Source organism: Silene latifolia, chromosome 4 (assembly GCF_048544455.1).
Source record: "Silene latifolia isolate original U9 population chromosome 4, ASM4854445v1, whole genome shotgun sequence".
NCBI classification, from domain to species: domain Eukaryota; kingdom Viridiplantae; phylum Streptophyta; class Magnoliopsida; order Caryophyllales; family Caryophyllaceae; genus Silene; species Silene latifolia.
In genome coordinates, this window is record NC_133529.1 from 23,177,065 (window position 1) to 23,198,730 (window position 21,666).

The 21,666-nt window shown below is 37.9% G+C and overlaps 2 protein-coding genes across 5 annotated transcripts; one reads left to right on the forward strand and one right to left on the reverse strand.

Annotated features, from left to right (window-relative positions):
• Nucleotides 1-8,911: 8,911 nt before the first annotated feature.
• On the reverse strand, nt 8,912-19,312 carry LOC141653254 (uncharacterized). 4 transcript variants are annotated; one of them, XM_074460961.1, is made up of 6 exons: nt 19,008-19,102; nt 17,842-18,672; nt 17,646-17,735; nt 10,939-11,160; nt 9,826-10,474; nt 8,912-9,362 (listed from the first exon to the last, which is right to left on the reverse strand). In XM_074460961.1, the coding sequence occupies exons 4-6, from the start codon at nt 11,102-11,104 to the stop codon at nt 9,185-9,187; spliced, it is 993 nt and encodes a 330-aa protein (XP_074317062.1). In that variant the 5' UTR covers nt 11,105-11,160; nt 17,646-17,735; nt 17,842-18,672; nt 19,008-19,102; the 3' UTR covers nt 8,912-9,184. The 4 variants fall into 4 exon arrangements, with proteins under 4 accessions (XP_074317062.1, XP_074317064.1, XP_074317063.1 ...); XM_074460963.1 differs by lacking the exon at nt 17,842-18,672 and having other exon boundaries at nt 19,008-19,312; XM_074460962.1 differs by lacking the exon at nt 19,008-19,102 and having other exon boundaries at nt 17,842-18,987.
• Nucleotides 14,619-17,132, forward strand: LOC141653253 (exocyst complex component EXO70E2-like). Its single transcript, XM_074460960.1, has 2 exons — nt 14,619-14,703; nt 15,044-17,132. Exon 2 carries the CDS (start codon nt 15,082-15,084, stop codon nt 17,020-17,022), a length of 1,941 nt encoding a protein of 646 aa, XP_074317061.1. The 5' UTR covers nt 14,619-14,703; nt 15,044-15,081; the 3' UTR covers nt 17,023-17,132.
• Nucleotides 19,313-21,666: the final 2,354 nt, after the last annotated feature.

The following is a 21,666-nucleotide window of genomic DNA, read 5'->3' on the forward strand; positions in this document are numbered from 1 at the left end:
AGCCTTAACTAGGCCTTCCTTAGGATATAAGGGCGTTACCATCTCGGTTGCCCGAGGATAGCAATATTCAAATGTCGATAAAAGAACTATTAATATTTATTACAAGCGATTTAAACCAAAATACAATATCAAGGTACAAGTCAACGACTATTCACTAAGACCGTCATATCTCGTGAGGACTCATCCCTGCCCGGACTCCAGCTATCAACAACATCAACACCTGCTAAGACCGACTGCTCACCATAGGGGATCACGGCAGACACATAACAAACAAACAACCACACAAGGTCAAGATCGAGATACGACGCAAAGAATGACGACTACAACTATCAACACAATACGATGCTAACAGTCTTACAAACAATCACAACAAACCAACATCCTCTGTCACTGACTGTCCACTGGACCAGTCCTGCCAGTGGGGGACCGCAGCCGTACCCACCAAATCCCCGCTCATCATACCGAGCGATAACCCCGTCCAATTAATGTGCACATCCCCTCTCGTGGCGGGTTCCACAGAAGGCGAAACTAGGGCGTGAAGCCACTCCCGCAAGTGACCCCACTCAGCCGAGGCCATGCCTCGCGAACCATCAACAACGATCACAACCACAAACACAGTACAATTACTATATCAAACAAACCAACACAACACGACAACCAACTGACATGCTAGACCATCTACAGAAACTGAGTAGGCGAACCTACCTTTGAGCCATCGCAACCAATCCATGCCGACAGATAACATGTCCAGCGATCAAGCAACGCCTATAACTAGAATACAATTCTAGATTACTAACAAGCAAACCCTAACTATGAAGAACAAGAACACGGATGATGATTATGACATACCTATAGGAGAAACTCAAAGAAAAGACCGCTACCCGACTCAAGAGACGCTCTTCTAAGGCACAAAGATCTTCACAAAGGTTTCCATGGAGGTTTTGAGGTGAAGGGAAGGGAAAGAGGCGACTGAATGGTAGAAGGAAAGTGGCGGAAGTGATTTGCGGATTTAACAAAACGCGATATAAAACCCTCATTCAAAACGGGTACTCGATCGAGTACCAACATACTCGATCGAGTAGCCCCCTACTCGATCGAGTACCCTAACTACTCGATCGAGTAGCCTCTACTCTATCGAGTACCGCTCTTAACACGCAACCCAAGATGACTTCAGCACTTACTTCTAAGACTATTCCTGCTCCCAAGGTCAGTCCACGCTGGTCGAAGGGTCCCTAAAAGGACGGGTATTACAAAGGGGTTCAATTTTTGGCCCTTTTCTTAGTTGATTGATGAAGAAATCCCCCGAATTCATGTTAGCTTTGGGGGGGCTAGCAAGTTGAGTAAGTTTTTAATTGCTTTGCATATTAGTTTAAATCTTGCAACCCATTAGACATAACCTCTAGTCCTTGCTTTGTGCTTTGAGCCATTTTTATGGTTTGATTGGGTGATTTGGATAGTTGGCACATTGAGGACAATGTGATGTTTAGCTTGGAAGGGGATTGCATTTGCATATAGTGTAGTTTGCATGTAGTGTAGAAAATTTGAAAATTTTTGAGAGAAATTTTTGCTTTGTGCTCGCTTGTTGTCTGCTTTTCTTTTTGCTTATCCTATTAATAGCTTGTTGCTAATGATTTATTCTTTAATGATGGGATATTAGCTACATGGGGATGTCTCGACATAGTAGGTGGGAAATGGAGAATGAACCGAATAGGCTTGATCTTGACTTGTGGCAAGCTACAAAATTGGTAAGGTAGAACCTCCTTTAAGGCCACTTCATCTTTATTTGGTCTCACTTAGGTGAGTGTAGGTGTCTCCTTATAATGTGTGTTACATCAAAACGCACAAGTATGGTCTTCATGTCATCTCTTGGTAAGCACACATTCATTTGTTTTAGCATTTTGGAGCCATTCACATGATATTTTCGCTTTTTTTACCCCTTCACAAAATTTTTCCTTAGCTACATCATTGAAATTGCCTACCCTTGTTGAGCTAGTAGCTTAGTTGGATAGTGTTTGGGTGCTCATTGGGATATATTTGGTTGTTTGAAGTCATGTGAGCTTGGACTTAATGTTCAAAAAAAAAAGAAAAAAAAAGAAATGAAAAAAAAAATTGAAAAATTAGAAAATGAAAAAATGAAGAAAGAAAAAAATGAATGAATGAGAAAAAGCATGGAAAAAAAGAAGAAGTATGAATTGAAAAAGAAAAAGAAAGGAAAGAGAAGAAGAAGAAAAGAATTGAAAAATTCTCAAGCATTATTCATCATATTTTGGAGAAATTTCTTATGGTTTGAATTGCAAAATTGGGTTAGAATTAGGATTGAGCATCCTTACATTTTGGTAGTTGCTAGCTTGACCTAGCTCCACATTACCATAATTCTTTTGTTTTCCCTTCTTACCCATGTTTATTTGCCTTCTTCCTACCCATTTGGCTTCTTTATCATGCTTACATGTGATTATCTTTGCTTGCTAGTTTTGACATGTTTACCATATTAGATTGCGGGCACATTGTTATAAGTTGAGGATAGTTGAGTGTTCACTCACAAAAATTGTCCTTTCACATATAAAAGAGTTTGAGTGTCCCGTGAGAGTCCATAAGTCAAAAGATCATGCAAGAGCTTAAAGGTTCATTCAAAGTTTTCTATGCTACGCCGTCGTGTAAATCTCATCCATGTCTTGCTTTATTCCTTGCCCATGTTGTTTCGGGTTTTTAAATCGTTATGCTTAGCTTGTTTAGGATATAACAATTGATGGGATTTGGTTTCTTGCTTGAGGACAAGTAAGGGTTTAGCTTGGGGGAGTTTGATATGTTCATTTTATATATATTTTTACCCCTCATTTTAGCTCGGTTTCTATTGATTATCATACTTTAATTAGTATATTTTTGAGCTAATTTTGTGTTCTAGGTGTATCGTTGTGTTTGTTACAGTTTTGTAGGAATCTAAGCATTTAGAGGCTTTTTCCTATGATTTTGTACACCAAGTTCATTAAGCTAAACAAGGCCAAATATTGGACTAAGTATGTGAAGATTTCTTGAGTTTTGCATGAAGATTAGTGGATTGAAGTAAAGAATTACAAATGAAGCCAAATGCAAAATCAAGCCCAAAATGAAGGTCCATATCAAGGTGCAAGCATTGGATGCCAAGAGAGCTTAGGATGCTAGGAATTTAGAGCAATAACCGGGTGATTAATCGCACAATTAATCACCAACATTGGATACCCTTTGCAATTAAGAGGAGAATTAAGAGAATTAACCGAGGAACACACGACCCCGATCGGGGTTGGTGGCCCCGATCGGGGTTGCATGCTCGTTGGTTCTTACGTTTTTCTCCTCCTCTCCTATAAACAGGAGAGGTATTCCTAGGTTTTAGGCATCCCATTTTTACGTCCAAGTTTACTACAATAAGCCTTAAGCATTATAAGTTTTCTCTCATTAGTTTTCATTTCAAGTTTAAGTTGTTTAAGCATTCCTTAGTTAATCTTTCAACAATTTGTATTTCAAGAGATTCTCAAGCATTTGTTATTCAATCCTTTGGTTTTTAGTTATTTGTTCTTCCATACAAGTCTTCCTTTATAAGGTATTTCTTATTACAAGTTTACAATTTACATCATTGCTTTAGTTATCACATAGTTATTATAATCAAGTATTTCATATTTACTTAGCTTTGTTCTTTTCATATGTTATATCACCTAATTAGTATAGTTCATATAACCATGTTCAACATTCCTTACAATTTAGTTTACATTTTACATCTTAGTATGAGTAGCTAAATTCTCTAGTCTAAAGGCTAGGGGAGCCATGCAAAATCAAACATATAATATGATTAAATAAAGTTCCTAATAATATTGATCAATTGTTTCCATCACATGCTTGTTTTGTTACGCTTAATCTTTGATTATCGGCCGTAGTCGTAGATTATATTTGTTCATTCGTTCTAAAGTCGAGAGGTACGGAATTGAATTAGACTAAGCATGTGTGGTAGGACGACCTAGTCATGGACGAGAGTTTCTCTAGAACCTGGTCTATGGTTGACACTAATGCCGTAAGGTGGATGTCTTTAAGCCTAAGCAATTGACAAGATTATTACTATCAAGTTTATCATGTTATTATGTTTACCTTTGCATGAGTGACCCGACCCCTTTAGACTACCTTTTATAATATTATTTACATTGCATTTTTATTAATCATCAACCAAACAAATCAAACCCAAATCGTAATCGACCTTGATAAAAATCTACCCATAGCAATTCACGACGTAATTCCAGTTTCCTTGTGTTCGACCCCTATTACTACATTAAATTGTGTCTAGGGAAATTATCTTTGCATAGGTACGCGATAAAACCTATCAACACCCTTAACCAGTCCCCATAGCGCCTCCCCTCACCAACAGGCCCTCGTCTCTTACCACAGTCATTCTCACCATGTCCCACATGTCCACATATATAACAAAACAGGGGGAGACTTTCATAACTAACCCTTACCTTACATTGTTTACCCACTTTGAGTTTCATATGCAGAGAGTCAACAAAATTTTTACGTACATCAATAATAACCCTAATCCTCATCGACCGGTTAATCATCGGGTTTACCGAGTTGTCAACGGACACGAAAGTCCTAATGGCTTTTCCAATATTGCACGCATTTTCCAGGTTCTGCCTACCCATGATAGGTAAGTCATAGACACGAAGCCATATTGGAGAGAAAAAGAGAGGTACCTCCGCCGGAATCGCATCCCCACATAGATCAGCAAGAACAAGAATATGCCTCTTAAAATGCCATGACTGTTCTTCCAGTACCCGCTGCTTATCCTCCTCCGCATCGAATTTGAACGTAACTATTTTATTTTTCTTCTCCACTACTTCCCCCACCACACCCTTCGTCTTCCATGCTGATATCATAGTATCAATAAGGGCCTTCAAATTAACATTCCGGTCAGTCCAAAGACGGCCAACTATGCACAGCTTGGGTCCCTCCGTGTCCGACTCCTCGCCCGCCACCCACTCTAGTTCAACCGTATTCCCAGTATTCTTATCATCCTCACCATCCTCCTCATAGTCATAATTTATGTTGATGGCGTTTCCAGGGTTTTGTGATAGCGACATGATAACGCAAAAACACACACTAATTGAGAGAAAAACAAGAGATTTTGAAGAAATCGAGAGAGAAAAAAGTTAAAACCGTTCGATAAAACCTAGGATAACCACCTAGGGGCGCACACCGTAGTGGCCTCCCAAGGAGAAAACCCTAGAGGGAACTTTTATCTATCGATAACTTCATTAGTATTATTATCCATGCTCTTTCAAAAACTCAAATTTGAGTTACTCTAGTCCTAATAGTAATTCTAAGCTATTTTGCCCATTCTGTCCATGCCTTTTATTTTCATTACCTCCCTGCCACTTCTCCCAATTTTTTGCCCCTAATTGTTATTGTAGTCGTCACTCATTCTCCTTATTTCTTCGCTCATGTTCTTCCTCTTGTCTGTTTTAGTTCATCTCTTAATATAAGAGATAATATCAAGCTTGACCGAAATATTAGCTAGGCTCATTACACCTTTATTAAGAGGAGACTAAAAATCACAAGCCGGTGAAGTTTTTGGAGGATTATTATTTTCCATTAACCTCGTATTAGGAGGAGAATAAAAATCACAAGTCAAATGTTGACTAAAAAAAGCTGACTAAAACTTGTGTTTAATTGCCCAGTATTGTATTATAGACCAATTTATGATAATCTAATGATAAATACATTTATGTGTTTAAAGCCAAGCTTGTTAGGATCGAGATTATACTTTGGATCGATGGCGAGGGTAGAATCGAATAGGTAGAATCGGATCTACTAGAAACTCACTAAGTATTGTTTCTTATTTGGTAAAAACATATAATTGAAGATGAAAACACTTATTTATTACTCTAATATTTATCCGTAAAATATTGATAATTAATGATTTTAGCATCGATATATTAACATTGTTTCTACTACTTACACGAAATTTCAGTTTTGTGACGTTATTATATAAAAATATGTATTGATATATTTACTATGGAATCGGATCGTAAGATCGTAAAATCGTAGGATCCTATTCCTAGAAAATTCAAATGAATAGAATCGTAAAATTCTACAACCGTGGTACAATCGTAGGATCCATGATCGGTCAAACATTATTTTAAAAATCATAAATTCGTAGAATCACAGTATCGAATCGCGATTCTGACAACAATGCTTAGAGCCTTAAAAGTAGAAGTGACCAACCAGCAAACCCTAGCTCGGCACACCACATTAGCTTAGGCTGCTTGGCCCACCTTATGGTTTAGCACTTCAGCAGATGTTGGGTTTCACACCAGGGCGGGGCATTGTCAAGCATTGTTAGTGATAGAATTATGTGAAAGGTTTGAATTGTATTAGAATTGCATAATTAACAAAGTGTACAAGCCTAGGTATATATACTATTACAATGAGAATGAAAGGCTAACCTAGAACATTATAGTTGCCGTAATACAAGGCCAAAGAATAGGAAACAAGATCAAGCTAATATATTATACACTAATATATATGTTAACTATATACTAATAAGATAATTAGAAGATAAGAGGAATATACTACGTAATATTCTCAATATGCCCCCGCAAGACGGACGGCGGAACGGAAAGTACGATCTTGGATAGTAAGACAAAAAGACGAGGGCGAGTATAGCAGTAGAAGGCAGTGAGTGTTGCGAGACCGATGAAGTCGGGTAGCCACAAAGGCACAAAGTTTGAGAGGGGTGGTCATTGCTGACCAATTTTGATAGGGTTGACCATGGGATACCAAAGTAGGGGTTTTGACTCTGGTAGCCAAGTGGATGGTGGCGGAAAATTTGGTAGTGACCGAAAGGTTAGGTTTGATGCAATTCTCGGGTGATGCAGCAGAAGAGGGTTGGTTTGAAATTGCCAAGAAAGTGAAGGTGTATATGAGATAAAGAAATCAGGAAACGTGGAGTTGGGTTGAAAAGAGATTGACTAATTTTTTTTTTTTTTTTTTTTTTTTAAAGAAAATACAAGGAGGTTTTGGTTGGTACGAGAATTTGGTGGGATATTTTTTTTTTTTTTTGAGAAAGAAGAAAAAGGAAAAAATAGATAACAAGATTTGAGTGTTTGACCGAGCGAGTTATGGCCAAAATTTTTAGGAGTGTCTAAGAGAACGATAAAGTTAAAAAGGGTGGTCGTGTGAATGACCAAGTTTGTAAAAGGGCGGACTTGTGAGTAGTGACCAAAATTATAAGGGGTGGCCAAATTGGCGACAAAGTTTTTGAGGGATGGTCAAACGGTTGACCAAGTCGGTGATGCCAGGTAGCCGGAGGTGTCGTGTTGATCGTGTAGACAGTCGGAGGAGGAGGTGTCGAAATATGCTTAAGTTAGACGGGTTTTCGAAAAATAAAGTGTGTTTTGCGACGGTCTTTGCTGAGGTCGTTGGAGGGTCAAACGGTAACAAAAATCTGAGGTTTTTGGACGTTTTGGAATCGTGAGATTACGAATTGTGAATATAGGAAGAGTCGGGATCTTTGATAGTCTTAAATGGTGCGAAATAGGGCGATAACAGGCCTGGTCAGAAACTTTGTTTTCGAGAAAACAGAGCAGTTTCTGTTCGTTTTGGCCAGGACTTTGGGTACGATTTTCGAGGGTTTTAAGCTCGGGTGATAATGGGAGGTGTCGATGTGGGTTGTAGCAAGGTGGTCGAATGATGGTACCACGGTGATTGTGAATGGTGACGATTGATGACGGGGTCGTTTTTTTTTTTTTTTTTTTTTTTTAATGGAGGTGTGATGTATGGTCTGTTTCGATTCCGTTTATGCGTTTGATGCAGGTGGGACTCGTGGTTGCGTGACTAAGGAGTATGGTCTGTTTCTGAGGTCGAGTGACGATGGTGGTGGTGAGACGGTCGATTTTGGTGATCACGGTGGTGAATTGTGGTGATGCGTAGAAGGTGTTTGCGGAGTTTCGAAAGCGACGGTGTACGTTTGATGCAATTCTAGTGGTGGGTAGCGGAAAAGGATCAACTCTTAAGGCGTTAACCTTTATCAAGAGCACGAGGCTCTGATACCATGATAGAATTATGTGAAAGGTTTGAATTGTATTAGAATTGCATAATTAACAAAGTGTACAAGCCTAGGTATATATACTATTACAATGAGAATGAAAGGCTAACCTAGAACATTATAGTTGCCGTAATACAAGGCCAAAGAATAGGAAACAAGAACAAGCTAATATATTATACGCTAATATATATGTTAACTATATACTAATAAGATAATTAGAAGATAAGAGGAATATACTACGTAATATTCTCAATAGTTAGCCTCTCCTTGGCTCGTCCCGCTTAAAAGAAAAAAATAACAAGCCTGGCGCACCAGTAATTGGGTCATGCTCAAGCTAGTGATTTCGAAGCACGTACAACACAGGAGTAGTGTCACGCCCGACCCCAAGCCCACTGGTACTCGATCAGGCATGTGGGAACCTCTACTTAGAAGAGCCATCCACAACGCAAATTGATAGGTTTGTAAAGATTTTCGAATAAGTAACTAAACTAGTAAACAATAATGGTTGTCAATTAAAAATTTGTTCCATCTCTCTCGATCGTCACAATGGCCTATGGGTGGAGTTAATTTGGGTGAAGAAGCTTGTATCCATTCCACCATACTCCATTAACATGTTTCTGATACCCAATCCAGATATTTCACCGGTTGTAGTTCTTTAGCAGAAACTTATACTCCTATGTTTTATCATGTTTTGTTTCATGTTGTAATATATCGGCATGGTTCATAAAGTCATGATACTGGAATGTAAAACAATCTATTCTCGACTTGTCGTTATTAATTACCCGAAAGTATGGCTAGGCTTACGTGATAGTGATAGTGAAGGCGTGAAACGTGATACTATGGCCGTGTCAAAAAAACGCATCAACTATAAAAATAAACTGTCATCAACTCCGACTTCCTTTACACCAAAACTCCAAAAGAAAAATGTGCAATACAAATTAATAAAAAATTTGCATGACACAGCTGATTGAATTTAATACAGATGAATGACACAAAACTACATTAGACAAGCTCTAGCTGAGAAAGTAAGCATGTACTAATCACAATGAATAAAGTTGATCTGCACACTATTTGGTAGCTTTCATAGACATATATGATCCGATGACTTGTTTACTTCTTTTACTGTGTCACACAGCATGAGCAACAAGAGAAGCGAGAAAACCACGAGGAAGACGGAGCTGGTGTTGGAGCTGATGTTGGTGTTTTTGGTCCCTCTTGATCTGCATTTTCTGTATTCTTTGACCCAGCCCGACTTTGGCCTGAATTTACTGATTTGTCCTTGTCCATGTCTGCAAGCCTGCAATTCAATCCGGGATTAAAGCAATTAATCCATCTAGTAGACTAATATCAATACACAAATGAAAGAGTTTGAAGGCTAATCACAAATATGATGTCAACTACGATTTTACAAATGTAAACTAGAAGAAAGCCGTAACCTCAATGATTCCCTTCCTAATGAAAGAGAAAGAGCCATTACTCCTCGCCTTTGGAATATGAGGGGAATTCATGAAATAAAGTAAAATGACTCACTAAATTGTTTTGCTTATTGTTCACGAAGTAGCAATTAGTCAATGTAACTCTCATCCCAATTTTGACCAGGGTTGTCGGGAAACAACCCCTTTGTGTTTTTAACACAAGTGAAGCCTGTCCGTCATAGGCGGGAAGGGGAGCCTTTGAGGCACTATTGTGATCTATACCAAACTTTGCCAATCAGTAGAGTTTAATTGATAAAGAAAACAAGGACATTGTTGACAACTTACACTGGAAACGCAAAAGACTGACCACTTGCATCAGAATGATGTGGGGATACACAGGTTGAAGGCCGAACCTCATCCGACGCAGAGGATCTCCCTTTCGTCTGATCCTTCATTTCGGGTTTTAGATCATCTTTTCGGGTACTAACAGTCAAACCCGGAGCCCCGACATGCTCATTTACCTTGCTTTGACTAATTACCTCAACATCAGCTGGTCTGTTAACCACAGGTGGAGTTGTAGAAGATGCCTTGAAATGATTAGCTATAACTTGTTCTCCTGATTTATGTGTATCCAGGGGCACAACCGTCGGTTCCCCTGATTTGAGCACAATTCTGGGTGAAGGAGGAGGCAATTCTCCGGATTTACGAATATCACCAGGTCCTCCATATGTACCAAGTTCACCAGATTTTAACCAGCTAAACTGATCTCTAGTGAAGCTCATATTCCCAGTATGGATACTAAACAGCGATTCATTGGAAGCCGTGCTCCAATCAGGGTTAGGGTTGCTCGATTTGGCAAAAACGTGAGCCGGAATCCTGTATCCAGACTCATCAGGAGGTCGCTCCATCACCTGAACTGACGGAGTTTCTAATGTTGATGAGCCACCTGGGGTTGCTGGAGGCTCTGATTCTTCATTAGTAAGTGCAAAGCTACCTACAAAAAACAAAACTCGTCATCCTTTTTTAAGACGACTTTTACTTTGGTGCCATGAATTTTTGCTAATTTCACTTTGGTGTTATAAGGTTTATGCGATGTGGCGCTTTAGCGACTTCATGCAAGGAAAATTTCTCACTTAGCACAGTTTAAATTCACCTTAATTATCGTCGTTTAAAGCAACATATAGAGTAGAAATTAACATTTAATAAGTTACCAAGCTGAATTTTACATGCATCCACAAAAGTATAAAAAGCTTTGGATTTGGATTAAAATTATGTTCTTTTATACTTATGGCAACTAAGTGGAAAATCACTCGAGCTGTCAAACACTCAAACCCCCGGGAATACAAGTGGGATTTGTGAACCTTGAACGAACCAAGTGGAATTAGCTCAAACCTTGTGACACCAAAATGAAAATTTTCCTTTTTAATAAGTCGGACTTACTGTAAGACATGAACTCACCGTGTTCATTTATCTCCAATGGATATGAATCGTCAAAGGAAAAGTCAGATGAAGCTGATTTGGGTGATGACACCGAAGAAACTGAGGAACACCCTAGCCTGTCGACTGGGATAGTATCATCACCTCTTTTAATGGCATCATTTTCAACCACACCTCGAGGTTCCATCACTTCAGAAACAGCTTAATTCTTCTCTAATGTTCATGAATATATCAAATAGCACACTGAATTATAGCAAGAATAAACTATTAGAAGTATATAATGTGGAAGATGAGCTCAAACCAACATATTTGTCCGGGTTGATAGATACACAACAATCCCACAGAACATTAATTGTCGAATAAAATGGGAGTAAGATGGTCTTTATAACACAAAAGACTCACTAAAATAGGAAAAGCAAACAAAATGGTTGAGACGGAACAAAAAGAATGTAGTATAAACAAATGGACGAGGCAGATATGAAAGTTACAAATGCTCCAAAGTCCACACCATCATTCCCGGGTAATGAAGATATTTTAAAAAGAAACTTGTACGGTGTACTTCGTAATACTTTAGCCAGGCTAACGGATACCGGTCTGAAAAAGGATCTACTCATAGTTGTTGATGACTAAGACTAATGACCATTTCTAGAGAAGATTGACATGATCAGCTGTTCATATATTCCATATTTAATATACATGTAAGCATTGGCCAAGTTGCCTTTGAAACTGTAAATTAATGTATTTTTAAAAAAATATATAAGGAGTATTAAGACAAAAAGTACCACAAGCATCTAGTTGCATCATAATAAAAAATCAATGATAGAAGACTCAGAATCATCCGAAATATTAGCTTTTCCAGTTGACTGAATATCAAAGTTGATTAATCGTTAATTACGCTCAAATTCGCCTCAATAATATTCCCTCTGTTCATATAAGGACACAGGCTTAGTGCATTCAGTTTACACATTTTAGCAGAGAATAAAAGCATCATCTAATGCTCTTTGAACCAATATTAACAACCAGGAGAATGCCAAAATGGATAAGGACAGCATAACAGTAGTAAATCACATGACTGCACACGAGCTTAAGTTCTATTATGAGTTTTAGTTCACACTAGAACTAAACCCAACATTATAAAATCGACTGCCTTTTGGAACACATACAACCGATGCCAATGAGGATTTTCTGCAATTAGTTTATAAAACTTCCAGCATGGAATTTGACATCTCATGAGCTTACTGACGAAACAATAACAATTTTTACATATTCCTTGATCGCAACATATATAAAACAAAAGCTTTGAATTATAGAAAAATAATATTTCCACCAATATTAAACTTAAAATGTATGTCCGCCCGCCAACCAAAGCATAAACTTGGGCAAGAAACCCTACCTATGTATCATCGGCTCTCAAGCCCGAATAAAATAACAAAATATTTCAATAGACAAGCAATTTGAAGACTAAATATAAAGGGTTAATTACCTAAGGTTGGTGTATGGAACTTGAAACGAGGAATAAGACCCAGAAAAGTAATGATGAGACTGTTGATCCCAACAGTGCAAAATGACGAAGCCAACAGGGGGAATCAACAGTCCCAAATTATTTGTTCCAAAAATGTGGAAAAAAAAGGAAAGGAATTTTGGGATTTTTCTGGGTGAAGAGAAAGCAAAAGGGGAGGGAAAGAGAGATAAAAGGCAGGGGAAAAACAGTGCTAAAAATAGATGGCAGCCTGCAAAAGTGACAGAAATGATGAGAAATTGGGTAATTAAATGCCTTGAAACGTATATTCTTGAAAATTTCTCTATCAAAATAAGTCAAGATAAGGATCAAAACAGCAAGAATTTGGCCTAAAATTTGCAAATTTTGGTTGCAGTTCTTGCTGCCTTCTCTAACTAACTTTTGCCAACGTGTTTCTGTTTTACATTGGGCTGTACAAACTTTCAGTTAACCTTAGATCTGTCTGGGGTAATTATAAAATGATAGTAAGTCCTTTATAAATTAATCATCGTCTTTTTGATTCTAAGTTTTTATAAAAGAAATTCGGATTTTGATTTTAAAACCTATAAGTTTAACTGGCTTTTGTATTATGTTTCACTCCCCTTTTGTTTTTCACTTTTTTCTTTTCTCTTTTTTTCGCATTGAGGTGTGCGTTCACCGACTTCACCCATGGACGGTTCCAAAGGATGATTCATGTCAGCCGACCCCAAATTATTTTGGGATTAAGGCTCTGATGTTGTTGTTGTTGTTGTTGTTTTTGACTTCGATGATAAATTTGATCATTAATTTCAAATATAAGAAAAATTACGATCTTTAAACTTGTCATTTTCGATCTATTAAAACTAAACTCTATTCATAATACCAATTAGAGAATATTTGTAACTATAATATAGTATGTTGTGAGATAAATATCGTTCCAAGTCAACATTGTTTGACGATCAAAATAAAATGGGACAAAGATAAACGAGATAGACGGAGTAATAGTTATAAGGTCAAATCTATTTTCAATACCAACGGATTTGAATCCAACTCACACCAATTGCAGCCAAAATTTAAGATCTAGATCCACCTATGAACATTAGGTCAATGGATCCGAGTCATCAAAATCCATCGCCATCCTAGATATTACCCTCCACTCCTTATTATCAATACATTTTAATCTCTTGTTTTTATTGCTCCATTACTCCTTAATAATTATCCTATAAGGCTTGCTTACAAAGTGCTAATTGTTAGGGGGTAAAGGAGCTCAAAACAAAGGAGAAACTGAGGGAAATGATTGTGCTGAAGGGAAAATAAAGGGTGATGAGAGGGCGAAAGAAAAATTATTGTCCTCCGGGAAGACCGTCCTCCTTACACTTAAAAGCAATCCATCAAACAGAATATTATAAAGGCTTAGGTTTAAGGAGTACGGTCCTCCCGGAGGACAAAAAGAATTTTTCAAGGAGGAAAAGGGGGTCGTTGAACTATTGTTGTCATAACAGAATAATGCATGACGCCAATACCTTAAGGGCTAATGGGGAAGTGGGTAACTATTATAGTATTATCCCTTAACGGAGTACTTATCAAACTATCTTCATCTCCTTCCTCTATTCACCGCCACTACTCCCACTTACTTTGCAATGTTATTGTCCTCCATTACCGCGGTATTAATTATCCTCAATCCAATAAAGCCCTTAATCTATATAAGTAGAGATTTATAGCTCACAACATAACCATGGTCATTACCATAGGCTCTCGCTACAATTGAGGTAAGGTAATTAAATGTAATCATCATCCGAACCTACATAATAAGTTTGATCAACTGGTGCTGACAAGAGTTTAATTAAAAGGCGTAGAACATGGCGAAACTGAACTAGATAAAGCTGGATGAAAGCAAAACAAATTAAGATGGTCCCAGCTTTGAACTTGTGAGTTTTGACCTAGCCATAAAAAACAAAAGAATTGCTCTAGGTAATTTTAAAGGTTTGATTTATAAGCACTCTCCAACTGTTCTAAACATATTTTCATCTAGTTGGGTTTTCGGAGTTTTTTATTTGGTTGTTGAGGGGTTCTGAATACTTATTCTAGTTGATTATTTCATAGACCTGTCAAGTTGTGTAGTGGGAGTGCTTTTGCTATTATTTAATTCTTCCCCTGTTGGTTTTTTATGCACTTTTCCCCCTTTTCCATCTTCTATTAATGCTGAACATGTCTATGCACTATCAATAAACAACAAGTTTAAATATTGATCAAATTTTCTGAAGGTTTTGAATAAGCACATAGTTGGAATCCATCTCCAGGAAAATAAGGTCCCATTTTTGCTTGATTTTTACATGTTTTCAGGTTAATAGTTAGCATTTGATCAAATATTGTAGAAGTTTTTTGAAGTTTATTTCTTGTTTCTTCATGCTAGACCGAAATTTCTATCATTCTTGAAACTTTATATTGTTTTTGTGTCATTTATTAGAGAACGACTGAGCTTTTTCCTTCAATATCACAGATCAGTATGATTTTTACATGTTTTCTGGTTAATTTTTATCATTTGCGCACATTCTGTGAATTTTGTAGATTGTTTCCTGTTTAACCATGTAAAACCGTAATTTCTATCATTCTAGTTAACATTTTATTTTATTGTGTCATTTGTTTCAGAAAGACTGAGCCTTTGATGTAATACAACTCATACAAGTATGATAAAGGAGGTAGGGATGTTTCCGAGAACGACGACGAATAAGAAGAGCGTTAAAGCAGCTCATGATCTGCTAAGAGAACTAGAGGCTAATGATTCTCTAACAGATGATATGAGGAAGATTTTAGCAGCTATGGAAATTAAACTCTCTGAGAATTTAACTCTTGAGGGTGAAACGAGTGAATCTGTCGAAACCCAAAGTGGTACGAGGAAGATTTTAGGAAATATTAAACTCTCAAAGAATTTTACTCTTGAGGGTGAAACGAGTGAATATATGGAAACTCCAAGTAAAGAGGACGATATGGACAAGGTTATAGAGAAACTGAACTCTGCCAAAGAGAAAATCAAGGATTGGACATTGAATCTCTCAATGATTTGTGAATCAGGCCCTGAAGTGGCCTCGGAGTTCATTGAAGCGGTTCAGGAAGTCCTAAGTTTGTTGGATCGTTTGAGAAATATGGGTCAGGAGGAAAATGAGGTCAACGAAAATATTTCCCAAGCGGAGGTTGTTTTACAGGATGCTATGGCAAGATTAGAAGAGGAAATGGTCTACATTCTTGTTCAAAAAAGGCAATCCTATGAGCCCTATACGGCTGAAGATGACGGGTCAGAAGGCGATGATACTAGTGCGGTCAATGAGCCAGACGAAATAAACTTCGATTTGATCGATCCAGAATCGATTACTTTTCTTATTTCAATCAAGAATACAATGTTTTCTGCAGGCTACCATGAGCAATTTTGTGCAGCATATACAAAAACCCAAAAGGAAGCACTAGAAGAATGCTTGGTTAGCCTAGGGATGGAAAAACACAGCATGGATGAGCTTCTCAAGATGGAGTGGTCCATTCTGGACTCGAAGATCAAGACATGGTTTCGAGTGATCAAAACCGCAATTCAAGTCTATCTCAAAGCTGAGAAGCGGCTTTGCAGTCAGATATTTGGGGTATCTAGCCATCTCGCTTTTCTTTGTTTTGTCAATACGACAAAGTCATCTATATCACGTCTTTTAATCATTGGCAATGCCATGTCTCTTGGTCGCCACACCCCCGAGAAACTCTTTAGTCTCCTCGACATGTACGAGGCCTTAGCAAAAGTCCACGAGGAGATAAACACCCTCTTCTCTGACGATGATGGGTCAATTGTTAGAGCCGAGTTTGAAGAAGTCATGTCAAAACTTGGAGTTTCTGCCAAAGAGACATTCTTAGGATTTGGTGAAACAATTCTATCCGATCCATCGATAGACCCTTTCCCTGGAGGGGGAGTTCACCCCCTCACCAGTTATGTCATGAACTTCATCATTGTCTATTTGCCCGACTACTGTGGGACTCTCGACACCCTCCTCCAGGAAAAGGGTAAAGAAGACAATATGTTGGGATCTCACCTTCGATCCCTAGGGGATAAGTTAATAACCAACCTCGAGAAGAAATCCCTTTTATACAAGGATGTTGCTCTGCAAAATGTATTCATGATGAACAACTTGCATTACCTTCAGCATAAGGTGATGGGATCGGAACTTCGAGGTAGAATTGGGGATGGATGGATTCGAACCCAGATAGTGAACTACCAGAAGAATGCAACTAGCTATGTGAGGAATACTTGGGGCTCAGTAGTGGCCGGGCTTAGGGATGACGGTACCGCATCCGGGTCTGGTTCAGGGGTCAAGGCGATCCTTAAGGAGAAGATAAGGGTTTTTAATGTGGCGTTTGAGGACGTGTATAGGAACCAAACAGGGTGGATTATAAGGGAGGAGCAGCTCAAGGATGAGTTGAAGATTTCGATCTCTCAAAAGGTCATTTTGGCATACCAAAGCTTCCTTGGAAGGAACGCTAGATATAATATTCAGAAATATGTCAAGTATGAATCTGAGGACTTGGAGAAGTTACTCCAGGATTTCTTTGAAGGGTCTCAGAAAACTGTGCAATACTCCTTTCGTAGGAGATGATTTTGACAAAAGAAAAAAAGACGGCTTTCTTACTTTTTGTCTCTTAATGTACGTATGAGATAGTTGCAATTATGTCCTTTTTGAAGCTCACGAGTCATGTTGCTTTGTAATTCTGGTGCACAAGTATTGGATGTAAATTTGTGAACTTTTTGATGCATAGAAATTGGAAGGAAATGTGCGTACATCAATTCAACTGAACCTAGATATTGGGTTGAGCTTTGAGTTCATCCGAAACCTTCAAACTCGACTCATCCAAAATAATGTCGGTTTTTTTTATTGACGTTGATCGCATCCAAGAATAGGGAATCCGTCTACGGTCTATCCATAAAAGTTAAGTTAAATCCCTAGATGTCACTAAAACAACTACCAGGGTGAACGTTAACCATTATTCACTATCAACTTCTAATGCATTCACTTTGGTGGGGGGCAACAACCTTCTTAAGTTAAGTTAGATTATAATACTAAAAACCATTGTCGAAATCCGTCAACATCAGAAACTAAACTTCTCGCATCCTTTATACCCCAAAAAAAATGACGAGCAAATGTTAAAAATAAAGTAACACAAATGCTCAGTTCATAATATCGGCAAATGATTTAGAACAATTATAAGGGATATCACTTACCTAACCCTCGCAAACCTCGAAAGCCTCCAACTTCCAAGAGATCCTCAAATGAGTGTCCATTGCTAGCCATCTAAATGTCACAACAATTATCTGCATTTTTTAGGCAGGAGACAATAATTTTTCAGTGGCACTCCACATATTCAAGATGACAAAAACCTGGCTACCAAGTGAACACTTTACAGACGATGGTACTCACGTATTGTCTTGAACTAGAACATGTCAAAATTTGTTGAGCACTGCACAACGAATTCTTCAAGCAGAACTGACACAAGCAATGCAGGTAAAGTTTTCTGCTAATGCAGTATCAAGTTAACTCAGAGAACCAGCTTGACTTCATCAGAAAATCCTAGACCGATCCCTTTCGAAGGCCATATTACCTTTTGAACCTCGCCACTCTTTCTAGTACACACTGCTCAACAACCACCAGACTCAAGCAGTGGTAGATTAACCTTTTGGCCATGATTTATGTGAAGTTACATATTAAACAGGCGCTTGTCACAGTTTGGCACCGCTTCTCCCTCAACAAACACTGCTCAACAATCACCCGCTCTCTCTTCATTTTATAAATGTGGGACACTCAGATGTGGGAGATATCATAATGGGAGCTATTTTCACAATTTGGCACCGCTTCTCCCTCTAAGCAGACTACCAAGCGGTCAATTCAGGTTATCCTACTCGGGTCTAATAGTGGTCATACAGGTCAAAATTATATGAGTCAGATCAATTTTGGGCAGGTCTAGTAAAACTTACATATCTTCATATTCAAATTATACATCACGGATTTTTGTAGGTCAGTGGTGACTGGTGTCTCACGCAGTCATGCTACTAAGTACTAATCTCCCTTGATTACCTCCGAGATTCCCAATTTTATTCACATTACCCCTATTATCTCTCCATAACACCATCATATAATCAACAATTATCATTAACTAGGCAAACTTCATAAACCAATGCCGGAACATCCTCATCCCAATTGAACTCAAGCTCCACCAACAATCGGAGCCACCCAAAACAGACAACAAAACAGCTGCCAAATCACATACAAACATAACCCACCAAAAGCACCCAATAAGTCAATTCAGGTAACATAGTAAAACAATAAGCAATCAATGCCCTAATAGACTAATAGTATAATACTCACTCCGTCTCAATCATTTGTTTACCTTTGAAACATATTTCTGAGCAACACATAAAGTAGAAAAGTAAACAAATAATTAAGACGGAGGGAGTAATATTGACACGCAAAATCACATAATAGTACAAGAACTAAATGCAACTAAAGAGTAATGTAGAACAATAACACTTAAATTAAGATTATGAAAGTTAAAACAAGCATAAATGCAAGAGAGTTTATAAGGGCACCTTCCAATTTGTCATAAAATGAGTCTGAGCCTCTGAGGTCCTCTCATCATAAGGTAAATTGGTTGTTCTGATGATTGAACTGACCATAATTGATTATGGAAAAAGGGATTTTGCAGGGTTGTAAAACTCGTAATACACAATTTTTGTTTTTTAGAGAGAGTTTGCTTAAATCCCGCGGTTTTAAGAGCATCTATAATAGAGAGTATGTTATCTTCCTCTTAATTTTTCTCTTTCCTACACCTCATTTTCTCTTTCATTCATCTTATTCACCATCACTATCCTCTTCCATTATTTTTCCCCACAATAGAGAGGATCCTCTTATATTACCTCTCATACTTTAAATAATCTTTAAAATTTTAAAAAATAAAAAAAACAAAAGTATTATTGGATAAAAGACAAATAGTGATTTGTAGGTGGGCACTAGAGTCAAGATAAGTTTTCCTCTAATTTCCTCTCAAACTAGAGGAAGTAAGCAACTTCCTCTTGCTAAGAGGACATGTAAAATGTGCATCACAATAAAAAGGATGTCCTTTTAGAGGAAATAAAGTGTTAAGAGTACCTCACATCCTCTCTATTGTGGATGCTCTAAGGTAGTTTAAGATTATTCAATAGGTCTCTCTTGTTACGGGTATATCCGTCACAAATTTGTAACGGGTCAAGTATTACCCACTTGGTTAGATAAGACAAAATTAAGAGTATTTAGGAAATCACAAATAGCTTGTCTTTATCTACCCAAGTGGGTTTTATTTGACCCGTCACAAGCTTGTGACGGATATCTTCCGTCACAAATGAGAATTTGTGATGATTATTAGTAGTCTTGAGACAAGACTTTGTTAAGTCTTGAGACAACTCACTCAAAACTACCAATAATTTACCATAGTCTTGACAAAGTCTAAAATTGAGTCTTGGAAATCCAAGATTCAACTTAACACTTTGAGTGAATCTTGACCCCACATTAAAGGAAAATTATCCAATGAGTTGACAATATGTGTCATTTCTTTTTGTTAAAAAAAAAAAAAAAAAAAAAAAAAAAAAAAAAAAAAAGTGGAGTGGAAAAGTAGAGTGTGAGGTGAGTCTGACGGATAATGTATAAAATATGACGTCAGTCTGAGATGGATCTGAACAATAAAGAAATAATAAAAGTTAGTGAAAAGCTGATATGACAGAGTTTTAAAACTTGGGAGAGCTTGATCGGGGTGTTTACTGAGTCCATCGGGGTATTTACTGGTCCGGAGTTCGGACCTAAATCAAACCAGACCGTGTTAAGTGAACTGAAGATCGTTATCAGGTGATGTATAGTGAACAAACAATTAACATTTTCGAATCAATGAAATAATTTAATGTGAACTAATGTTCTATTACGAAATCATCTACTTATTCCAGCTTATTAAAATGTGTAAATTCATAATAAATATAAGTTTGGATAATACACGTGGGTACAATAACAATTATCGGAGGTGAGTCTTGCTGTATTAGTGTTGGTTTGTTCATTACACTTAGAGATGGACATTGGTATGGGCTGATCCAGCCCACACTAGCCATGTCCCGTTAATCGGGCTCCTCCATCTCTCAGGCCCCGTTGACACGCTTCGTGGCTCATACCCTATACTTGGACCAAACTGAGGTTGTGATTGATGAAGCCCGACCCGGTCTGCCGGCCTAATGCTTAGCAGACCCGCATAGCCCGTATGCCTACTAATCAAACTGGGTTGGTCCATGGCCACCACATCATCCCTAATCCAGCCCGCCTTAGTCGACCCACCATCGACCCCATAATGTGGGCTCGGACATTCTCCCTACTAACATGACTCGGCATGCCTAACCTCAGCCACACTCTAGGTCTAACTAAATCATGTTTAAGAAGTAGATTTCCACAATGAGTATCGTCTATATTAGCTCAAGGTCATGTGGTTTTCATATGGAGCATAAAAGTCTTACATCGGAAGAATCTATTAACTACAATGACAACTCGCATTCATCACCCTCCATCTCATTAACCTGTTACAGAATATACTTCTCTTAAAGGAAAATAGGGGGATACGAAGAGAAGATCGAGACCTAACAAGCATCATTAAATAAACTTCTTCAATGACTGTCTTAGAACTCCCGTCGGAAGCTAAAGTTAATTCTGAGTCTTGATGGATGGTGGTAAACCTAGGGTTAACCTTAGCACAAATTGTTGAGTGAGACGGTCTTTTAACATAAGACCAACCCATTAACCAAGAAGCCCAACAAAAGGAAAAAAAAAAAAACTTAATTGGCAGTTATTGGTTATCCCCACGATTATTTTTTGGCCTTCACCTCTCTCTCAACCTCCCTTGCTTGGCTTCCTGCAACTCTATCCTCGCCAATCAGCCATTGATACCGCCTACTCTGAATCCAGCCTCTGAGCCGACTACCTTCTTCGCTTAACTTTTTCACACAAGTATACATCTCAAACCCATGAGTTTCTTGTTTAAAAAATTCTGTTTTCGAGCTAAAATCGGTAGTCATTATCGAACAAATTTAGTTGCCTTAATAAAGCAATCTCTAAACTCGTAACAAGAAGAAACTAAATAAAAACTTGATTTTCTTCATTATCATATGAAGTTTTCAAGCTAAAGATTTTGACTCTCTTGTGTAGTAGAAATTTTAATGTAAATTGAAAACCAAATTTCAA